Source organism: Artemia franciscana, unplaced genomic scaffold (assembly GCF_032884065.1).
Source record: "Artemia franciscana unplaced genomic scaffold, ASM3288406v1 Scaffold_5700, whole genome shotgun sequence".
In the NCBI taxonomy this organism is placed as follows: Eukaryota; Metazoa; Arthropoda; class Branchiopoda; order Anostraca; family Artemiidae; genus Artemia; species Artemia franciscana.
In genome coordinates this window covers 1-11,662 of record NW_027066033.1, presented here as the reverse complement: position 1 = coordinate 11,662, position 11,662 = coordinate 1, and the positions used below count along the sequence as shown (strand labels likewise).

Genomic DNA, 11,662 nt, shown 5'->3' with positions numbered 1-11,662 from the left:
GCCTCTGCTCCAATCTCTTGGGACTTTCACTAAGGTCCATATTTTGGTGAAGAGAGAAAGCCAAATGGATATGCAGGTACTAATTGAGTACTTCAGCATTTCTGCTGAAATGCCATCAATACCCGGGGCTCGTCCATTTTTTAACTTCTTTGCTGCATGCATGATCTCCTCAGCACTCGGAGGATCTGTATTGATGTCTAGATACATAAAAAGGGATATCAGGTACGTTAGCTTGGTCGCAAGTTCTCGGTCTGTTCAGAAGTTTTTCGAAATGGGAAGCCCATCTCACGTCAATGTTTTCTGGATCAGATATAATTGATCCATTTTCGTCCTTGACAAGGGTGATTCGGCTGCTTTGTTTTCCTACCATCTCATTTGTCAATCGGTAGACAGTCTTGGAATCACCCTTCCTATCAGCTTCTTCAGCTAAAGCTGCTTTCTTTTCAAGGAACTGTCTCTTGTCCTTTCTTGCACTCTTTTTTACCTCTTTATCTTTTTATTTGTATAATTGTTTTGTTGCCAGCTCTGAACACCTTGTAGTATCTATGAGCATGGCTTGCTTCAGTGTCTTTCGTTCGTCAATCAGTTTCCATGTTATGTCAGAGATCCACCTTTCCTTTGGTTTCTTTCGGAAACCTAGCTTTTCTGCAGCAATCGTCGTGTATGCACTTTTTTACCCATGCATATCTAACAGGTTTGTACGCCACCTTCTGGCGATCAGGAAATGGTCGATCTGGTTTCACGTTGAACCACGAACCAGAAAAATGTACACTGTAAATTATTTTCATAAAACTTGCGAATATACAACATTCTTGCACTGTACCACTATATGTAAATATAGTAAAATATATAAAATTTTTAGCCTTGCTAGAAATTTCGGCCATTGACTTTACCTGGGGACGTTTTATCACTTTTACAAAATAGTTCTGTGTGTAGAAGGATTTCATTCATCTTTCCACTACGCGGCCTGCCACACTCCCTCCAGATATGGAACCATAATTTGGACTTTTCACAGGAATCGACGAGATCTGGATTAACCAGCAAGCAGGATTTTTCATTTCCGACTTGAAACCTCCAGACAAGGACACTTGTATACTCAGCAACACGTAAGGTATGGACAATTTCAGCAGAATTTATCATATTTATAATTTGCAGATTTCCTCGTCTACACAAGCCATTTGACATCATAGAGACAACTTCTCTGTTATCAGATTCACCATGACTTTTTGGTTTTTCCTTGCTCATTTTTACTATGTTCATTATAATGTAAAACATTGTTATCTAACGTATTAACGTATATAACAACTTAATGGGCATGTAAACTTTAGCATAGGATAAACTTCTGACAAGCAAGTTTAATGGTATGGCAAGTTTAATAGTGGTACAGTGCAAGAATGTTGTATATTCGCAAGTTTTATGAAAATAATTTACAGTGTACATTTTTCTGGTTCGTGGTTCAACATGAAACCAGATCGACCATTTCCTGATCGCCAGAAGGTGGCGTACAAGCCTGTTAGACGTGCGTGGGTATAGAGGAGCAGACGCCCAGTCGGATCACATGCTCATGATCGCCCACTTACAGATCAAACTACGTGCCCAAAAAAAGACACAGCAAGATCTGAAGAAACTGTACGACACGGACAAGCTACAGGATCAAAAAATCCGCAGAGATTTCTGTATCTCGGTATGGAACAAATTTGATGCCTTGCCTGTTGAGGCAAATGACTCAGAAAGTGTCGAAGAGAAATGGGAGAAAATAAAAAGTGCATACACGACGATTGCTGCAGAAAAGCTAGGTTTCCGAAAGAAACCAAAGGAAAGGTGGATCTCTGACATAACATGGAAACTGATTGACGAACGAAAGACACTTAAGCAAGCCATGCTCATAGATACTACAAGATGTTCAGAGCTGGCAACAAAACAAATATACAAAGAAAAAGATAAAGAGGTAAAAAAGAGTGCAAGAAAGGACAAGAGACAGTTCCTTGAAAAGAAAGCAGCTTTAGCTGAAGAAGCTGATAGGAAGGGTGATTCCAAGACTCTCTACCGATTGACAAATGAGATGGTAGGAAAACAAAGCAGCCGAATCACCCTTGTCAAGGACGAAAATGGATCAATTATATCTGATCCAGAAAAAATTGACGAGAGATGGGCTTCCCATTTCGAAAAACTTCTGAACAGACCGAGAACTTGCGACCAAGCTAACGTACCTGATATCCCTTTTATGTATCTAGACTTCAATACAGATCCTCCGAGTGCTGAGGAGATCATGCATGCAGCAAAGAAGTTAAAAAATGGACGAGCCCCGGGTATTGATGGCATTTCAGCAGAAATGCTGAAGTACTCAATTAGTACCTGCATATCCATTTGGCTTTCTCTCTTCACCAAAATATGGACCTTAGTGAAGGTCCCAAGAGATTGGAGCAGAGGCATTACAGTCAAACTCTTCAAAGAGGGAGACTTGATGAACTGCCATAACTGAAGAGGCATCAATCTTCTCCCTGTTTCATCCAAACTATTAGCCTTCATCATTTTGCAGCGTATGCGGAAAGCACTGGACGCAACTCTACAAGAAGAGAAGCATGGTTTCAGAACTGGGAGATTCTGTTCTCATCTAATATTTGTACTGAGAACGCTTGTCGAAGAATCAAAAGAATGGAACAAGAAGCTCTACCTCCTATTCATTGACTTTGAAAAGGCATTTGACTCTGTTGACAGAGATTGCTTGTGGAGAGTTTTGAAATACTACGGAATTCCCGAGAAAATAGTAGATATGATTATAGCGCTTTATGAAGAATCGGAATGTTGCGTAAAGACCGAAAACGGTACAACCAGATTTTTCAAGATCATGTCTGGTGTTCGTCAAGGATGTGTACTTTCCCCCATGCTCTTTATAGTTATAATGGATTATGCACTGAGATTCGCATCGGGCTACGGGGTAAAAGTAAGCAACAAACAGCTGTTTGATCTGGACTTCGCGGACGACGTTGTCCTTCTAGAAGAGTCTAAAGAACGGTTGCAGCAGCTGCTTGACACTATTACCGAGAATGCAGAGAATGTCTGGCTAAAGATAAACATTGACAAATCGAAGAGCATGGCCATCACAACCTCGCCACTTGTTCTCCATTGCAAAAACAAAGATCTAGAACAAGTCCAGGAGTTCAAGTACCTGGGTAGCTGGATTGATTGTGATGGAGAGATCTCGACCGAGATTAAACGTAGAATTGGACAAGCTACAGGTGCCTTCAATAGATTGAAGCCTATTTAGAGAAGTAATAAATATTCCATGCGACTGAAACTTTGACTCTTCAATAGCAATGTACTCTCAATTCTCCTTTACGCAAGTGAATGTTGGAAAATAAGCACCCAGCTTGAAAAAAGGATCCTTGCATTTGAAAATATGAGCCTCAGAAGAATGTTGAATACAAGTTGGCAACAAAAAATTACAAATGCAGAAATACGCAGAAAAACAGGTCAACCTCCAGTCATTGAGTTGCTGAAAAGAAGGCGGTGGACATACCTGGGACACGTTCTTCGGATGGAAGAGAGCCGCCTTCCTCGAACAACCTATGAATGGATGCCAGACGGTAGAAAAAAGAGAGGCTGCCCCAAAAATACATTGTGACAAACACATGATCGAGATCTCAGGACGGCCGGCACCTCGCTAATACCTAAAATGGGAAGACGTCATCGCTGCAGCACCAATGTGAGACGAATGAAGAGGTTTTGTCGACGCCCTATGCACCACCGATGGCTCTGGAGGAACTAAGGTATAAGGTCTAAGGTACATTTATATCTATCCATCTATGTATCTATCTATATAAATAAGCTGTATGTATTCATGTTTGTTAGTTTGTAAAAAGAGGGTTTAGATATGACGTCATTATAAATATATAAGGCTTTGTATACACAGACAATGGGACAGCGATGAATGTTGTATATTTGCAAATTTTACGTAGTTAAACACACACACATATATATATATATATATATATATATATATATATATATATATATATATATATATATATATATATATATATATATATATATATATATATATATATATATATACCTATCTATATAAAAATAAGTTGTCTGTCTGTCTGTCTGTGGATCAGGTGACGTCATGTTTCTGTGTCGGCTGACGTCATGAAATTATTTTGTCGTCATTTTTGCTATGACGGTGACGTCATTAATGGTATTTAAGACATGCGTTCACGGAAAAATGTTTAATTGTAAAATGACTGAAGAACCTACAATGGCAACAGCCGAGGAAGCTGCTCAAAGAGTCTATGCCAAAAAACTTGCTGCTGATAGAGAAAGTAAGAAAAGAAAGCGTGCCGAGGAATCACAAGAACAGCAAGAAAACAGGCTTGCAGCTGATAGAGAAAGTAAGAAAAGAAAGCGTGCCGAGGAATCACAAGAACAGCAAGAAAACAGGCTTGCGGCTAAAGAACACAAAACCGCGCAGTTAGATGAAAATCCACCTTGAAAGCGAGAGTCAAAACATATCAAAACTGAAAATGATAGCGATGATGATTGGGTTTGGGATTTTGACTTGTATAAGGTCATCAATGCCTACCAGATTTAAGTTAAAAAACAAAGGTTCGGCGATGTGTACTTCATAGTGACGCTGAAAAATAAAGAAGAAAAAAAAACTGAAAAAATGTAAAAAACTAAAAAAAACTAAAAAGAAAAAACACTCAAAGATAAATTACAGACCGGGACACAAATGACGACCGACACGGAGGGAATATAAATGACGACCAGGAACCTCAAAGAAAAATTACAGACTGGGACACGTTTTGGTTTAAAAGAGCGTTTGCATATGACGTCACTATTAGTACATACGGCTTTGTATATGCACAGACAATGGGAAAGCCAAGAATGTTGTATATTCGCAATTATTACTTAGTTTAACTCCTGCAGACGAAATGAATGCTTGCCTGAAAAATTCTAATTTATGGGCACACGTAAAAATATTAAAATTAACTACAAATATGCGTGTCCGATTGCAAAACGATGACTCTGGTAAAACATTTTCAGATCAATTGCTGGCAATTGGAAACGGAAAGCTCCCAGTAGTGGGAAAGCCAAAAATGTTGTATATTCGCAATTTTTACGTAGTTTGAAACACATATCATCAAGTATACTGAATCAGTAGCGATCTAGGATTCATCAAGGCAAGATCTAGCTTGTGACTGTGAGAGTTTAATAACCGCATCTGGATTTTTCACAATTTTTGCGCTGTTTGTTACGGGGCCCCTTAGATTTTTATGCAGAAAGGGGCCCATGCCTGGAAGTCCCTTTGAAATGTCATTTTGCTAATTTCATTTACGGAGGCGAATTTTTACTGCATAATTAACGATGTCGGTCACAAAAAAGCATTTCGACGAGCGTATGGATGACTTAAAGCAAATGATCGAAAATCTTCGTATAGAGAATTCAGCTCTGAAACAAGAGAATTCTGATTTGAAAAATGCAATTATAGCGGTTAAAGAACAGTGTTTGAGTACGGAATTGTACGTAAAACGCAAAAATCTGCTGATTCACGGAATTCCTAATAAGGATAGTGAGAATATTGAAGAGACAGTCCACGACTTTTTATCAGGAATGCCAGTACAAAACTCGAAGGATATAAAATTCACAGCAATGTACAGAATTAGAAACAAGACCAAGCGCCCTTCCCGCTCGAACTCTCGCCCCGTTTCGGACCCTATTTTTGTCTCTGTTCTGAATCTTAGGCATAAAGATAGGATCATGGCTTGTGTTGGTAGCCTAAAAGGCACAGGAAAGAGCATCAGTAATGACCTACCATCTGAACTTGCAAAGCATCGGAAAGAACTTTTGAGTACGGCTTACAAGCTTCGAAATTCCAAAGTAACCGCTGAGAAAGTATCTCAAACTAAAGTCATGCAACAGGGTACTAAACTATGGCTAGAAACAAAAAAAAAACTTCTAGCTCAAACTGGGTTAAGTTCAGTGATGCATGCCATGACCCCCTCGCCTTGGTTTTATCTGCAGTTATTAGTGATGGTGCTTCTGACACGTGACGTAAAGTATCGAGTATTTTCGCCTCAGTAAAGTGAGGGGATGCAATTTTGCTGCTCTTTTTTTGCAACGTCCGTATCTGTGTGTGTTTTTTTTAGTAATTTTCCTATTTTTCCTTTTCTCTATTTACTATATTATTTACTCCTTTTTTGCTTTCTTTTGCAATGTGCGTATCTATGTTTTTTTTATATATTTATTTTCTTATATTACTCTCTTTCCATGTTATTTACTCTTTTCTTTACTTTTTTACTTGTAAATATTTTTCCGTTCCAGAGCGAAAATTCAAGTTCGTGCCTTCGCCTTATGAATTTGCTGTCATTAGGATGTCTACGTCACCCGTGTTCACTCGACTACAGCGTGGTCTCTATTCATCACCTATATTGGTAAGTAGTAATGTATGAAATTGAGTTTTCATCGAGGACTGACGCTAATCTAACGAAAAGGAAATTAGATGAATATGAAAGTCGTAGAGTAAATTTTAATGAAATTTAGAATAACCCGATAGGAAGAACACCGAATATGAATTTTGATGAAAATTTAGATAACATTATTGATAGTTATTTTGTGGAGGAGTTAGGGCTATGGGATGTTGGGGCTCGGTGGGAGGATGTCCTCCAGGTTGTGCATTTGAATGCTCAAGGGCTGAATTCTTCCCTGGATGATATACAGCTTATATGTAAGAATTCTCGCCCTGGAATTATTGGTTTATGTGAAACTTTTTTAAATGAAAAGAACCAGCTACTTATGGATATACCCGGATATAATTCAATATTTCTAAATAGAAAGATAGCAAAAAAGGGGGGGCTAGGATTTTATGTATTGAGTAATCTGGCAGTTGTAAGAAGAGATGATCTGTCTATAAACATTGAACGGGTATTTGAATCTCTGTTCATAGAATTGGCTACTAGCTCCAATGAAAAGATAATAATTGGCGAAATATACAGATCTCCAAGCGGATCAATGAAACAATTTATGGAAATATTAGAGATTGTTCTTGGGAAAGTATTGTCTGAAAAGGCAGAAATAATTTTAATGGGTGATTTTAACGCTGACATGATGGATATGTCATCGAGTCAGGCTTGTGATATACTGGCACTAGTAATCTCGTCTGGGTTAAATCCCTGTATAAATATCCCTACACGAATTTCAAACCAATCTGCAACCTTAATTGACAATGTGTTCTCATCTATACATTCTGTAAAAAATGAAGTGCTACTATCAGATACATCGGATCATTTTCCGGTAGGAGTTTTACTTCCACTCCCCCGGTCTGCCCGCCGAATAGTCCCTGATAATAAACCAAGATTCCGATATACACCAGCAAACATCGAAAAGCTCAAAGATGATTTATTCACTACGTCATGGGAGTTTACAATACCTGAGAGGGTGAGCTTAGAAAATTATAATAAGGCTTTTGATTTTTTTTATGAAACAGTAAAGAAGAAATTTATCCACCATTGCCGAACACCCCAACCAAGTCTTTCTAAGAGATCAACACCCATAGCCCCATGGACTACAGCTGGAATACTAAAGTCAATAAAGAGAAAACAGAACCTTTGGAAAGAGTATAGGAACAGACCAAGTGATGCTAAATTAGAGAATTTTAAACTATACCAGAAGATGCTTAAAACTCTGATTCGAAAAGCTAAAATTACATATTTTTCCCGAAGGTTTGCGGATTGCGGCAAAAATATTAAGAAAACTTGGGATGTAATTAAGGAAGTTATGCAACCATCGGCAAGACCTAGAAAGCTCCCTAAATCACTTAGTGTTCAGAATCAGCTTTTCTTGGATGAAGACCAAGTACGACATCATATGACTAAATTTTTTGCTGAGGTTGGGAAAACAACGGCGTTAGGTGTGGTTCCTTCTTCAAGTTCTAGAACTTGGAAGCAGTTCCTCGGTCCTTCCTGTGTAAAGTCAATGGTTCTTGAGTCAGTTACGGAGCAGGAACTGATAACAATAATTTCGTCATTGAAAAATTCTTCATCTGGATTCGACCAAATTCCGGCCAAATTAATCAAACAGATTCTTCCTTCAATTATTACACCACTGTGCCACTTGGTTAACCAATCATTCAAGCTCGGAATATTCCCTCAGCGTCTCAAGTTGGCACGAGTGATAGCACTATTTAAAGGAGGTGACCGGGAGGACCCGGAGAACTATAGGCCTATATCTCTTCTGTCTGTCTTTTCTAAAATATTTGAAAAGGCTATGCTAAAGCGTTTGCTGAGTTTCCTAGACGCGAAGAAGTTTTTTCATCGACACCAATTTGGTTTTCGGGAGAAGTGCTCAACAGAACACGCATGTAATATGCTTCTTCATTTTGTACGACAGTCTTTAGACTTCGGCCTTATCCCTGCGGCAATATTCCTTGATGTGAAGAAAGCTTTTGAGAGCCTCACACACGAGATACTTATTGGTAAGTTGTCGCATCAAGGTGTTCGTGGAGAAGCTCTGTCCTGGTTTTTTTCATTCCTAACTGGCCGATCCATTGCAGTCGAAGCTTCTGATGAGCATATTCCAGTCGAATATGGAGTTCCACAAGGCTCAGTTCTTGGGCCATCCCTTTTTCTCATATATGTCAACGACCTCTATCGACTATTTAGCAACCCACGATCTGATTTCTGTTGTCATTTGTGCCAGAAAGGAGATGCTGTGGTTGAAGCCTTGGATACGCCTGGTCAACATGAAGAACTCTTTGCATTCGCCGACGACACCACCCTGGGGGCTGCAGCACCTGATGAATCATCTCTTATCCTCAAGCTACAATTGATGGCAGAAAATATATATCGTTGGTTTGATGCAAATTTGTTAGCTTTGAATGTAAAAAAATCGTTTCTTCTTATATTCTCCCGCATAGGTAAAAGCTGCCCTACAGTGACAGAGCTTAAAACATCTAAGGGATCCATATCCCGCCCAGCTGACCGGTTTATTCGATTCCTTGGGATACTTCTGGATGAAAATCTATCTTTCAAACGGCATACTGAGTCAATGAGATTAAAGGTTTCTCGAGGCCTTGGAATTATTCGAAAGCTGAAGCGAGTCTTTCCTTTCTCCATCCTTCGTCTATTATATTTCTCTCTTATTTACCCTTATTTATGCTACTGCTCGTCAGTGTGGATGTCAACATTTCCATCTGTACTTACACCTTTACATAATCTCCAACTGAAAGCAGCAAAAGTTCTTCAGTCTACTACCCATATTTCTGTTGAACTTCCGAAGATTAAAGATATGGAAGGGTGGAGACCTTCCATCAAGTTTTTCTGGGCTTTTTGAAATTGTTCGAAATGTCAGTCCTTATGAAACTAGAAACAAGGATGATGTGCTAGTGCCATCCACCCCTGCAGTGCGCTCAGACTTTGGTCTGATAGTTGCTGTCGGACGTGCCTGGAATTCCATTCCTGTTGGGATTCGACGGTCCTGTACCATAGGATTCTTCAAGAAACGGTTGAAGAATTTTTTAATAAAAAAAAATAAATTAAATTATAATATTGATCAGTTATTTACATTGTTTAGTTATTAAGATTTAATTTATTTATTTAATTATTTAGATTGAATTTATTTATTTAGATTTGGGTGGTGTGAGTGTTGGATCCTCGATGTATATATATTTTTTTATTTTTTGTAAGTAGGTGGTGCGGAGGCCGGTTGTACTCGGGTGAGGATCGGTGAGTAGACTCTAAATATATTTTAAGTGTGAATGTAATTAATAGTTATTTATGTTTTGTTTTGTTGTTTTTTTTCCCAAATAACGGGCCATTCAGCCCTTTGGGATATTTTTTGTTTATAAATGGATGGATATTGGTAATAATAGGAACTTGAACTTGAACTTGATATATAAATCTATCTATATTCACAGGTGGGACACAGGGACACAACTACAATGGCGCGTAACTAATATGGCGCGTAACGACTTACGCGCGCGGGGGGGCTTAGGGGGCGCGAAGCGCCCCACCAACTAGGTGTTGGGTTGGCACGAAGCGCCACCCCAACAGCTAGTATATATATATATATATATATATATATATATATATATATATATATATATATATATATATATATATATATATATATATATATATATATATATATATATATATATATATATATATATATATATATATATATATATATATATATATATACTAGCTGTTGGGGTGGCGCTTCGTGCCACCCCAACACCTAGTTATTGGGGGCTCTTCGCGCCCCCCCCCCAAGCCCCCCTCGCGCGTAAGTCGTTACGTGCCATATTAGTTACGCACCATTGTAGTTGTGTCCCTATGTCCCACCTGTGAATATATATATATGTATATATATATATATATATATATATATATATATATATATATATATATATATATATATATATATATATATGTTTTTAACTACGTAAAACTTGCGAATATACAACATTCTTTGCTGTCCCATCGTCTGTGCATATAAATAGATTGTCAGGTTTACCGACTCTTGGACATGCAACGCATAATGGTCCATGGGAAAACAATCTGTATTCAGATCTATACCTCATGATTTTATAGATTGCCCTTGAGCTTTGTTGATGGTGATTGCTAATCGACCATTTCCTTCGTTGCCGTCGTCATTTATATATCCCCCTGTGCCCCCCGGCGTCCCCGTTGTAGTTGTGTCCCTGTGTCCGGGTCGTCATTTATATTCCCTGTGTCCCCGTCGTCATTTGTGTCCCGGTGTCCCAGTCTGTGATTTCTATTTGAGTGTCCCGGGCGTCATTTATATTCGTCAGGATATTGTAGGGCATCGTAGCATCGATGAGTTTAAGTAATTCTTGTCAACTGATTGTTTCGCCTATAAAGAATATTATCTCGAGGTAAAAACTGGTCACCGACCACAACGATTGCCACTTTGTTGATAGTTGCGTATCAGGAGGCATCAATTCAATTGCTGTTTTTAAGCAGAAGCACTAAATTATTATTTTTGTGGAAAAGATGATATATATAAATATATATATATATATTTTCTTTTTAGTTTTTTTGTAGTTTTTACCTTTTTAGTTTTTTTCTTCTTTTGTATTAATGCTAAAGCCAAGGTTCAAACCTGGAGCCTCTCGGACCTAGAACCTGAAACATAACGCTTTACCAACTCAGCTACTTCGGCGTTAATACATTCGTTTTGAGCAGCTTCCTCGGGTGTTGCCATTGTTGTCCTGGTCGTCATTTGTATTGCCTGTGTCCCGGTCGTCATTTGTGTCCCGGTATCCCAGTCTGTAATTTCTCAAACTTATTATTTGGGAGAAGTGCACAATAGCACACAAAAAATCGCTCGAGGCTCTGAAGCAATCACTTCGAGATTTGAGAGGAAATTCGAAACCCTTTGGCAGCATATTAATATTGCTTGCAGGAAATTTCAGGTAAACATTACCTATATTACCTAGATCAATCCCTGTGGACGAAATGAATACTTGCCTGAAAAATTATAATTTATGGGCTCAGGTAAAGACATTAAAATTAACAATAAATATGCGTGTCCAATTGCAAAACGATGACTCTGGTGAAATATTTTCAGATCAATTGCTGGCAATTGGAAACGGAAAGTTCTCAGTAGACTCAATTTCAGGACGTATACAACCGCG

General features: G+C 38.5%; 1 protein-coding gene across 1 annotated transcript; it reads left to right on the top strand.

Moving 5' to 3' along the window:
- Positions 1–1,564: 1,564 nt before the first annotated feature.
- LOC136043406 (uncharacterized) lies at positions 1,565–2,482 on the top strand. Its single transcript, XM_065728315.1, has one exon. The coding sequence runs from the start codon at positions 1,565–1,567 to the stop codon at positions 2,480–2,482; it is 918 nt and encodes a 305-aa protein (XP_065584387.1).
- The last annotated feature ends 9,180 nt before the right edge of the window (positions 2,483–11,662 follow it).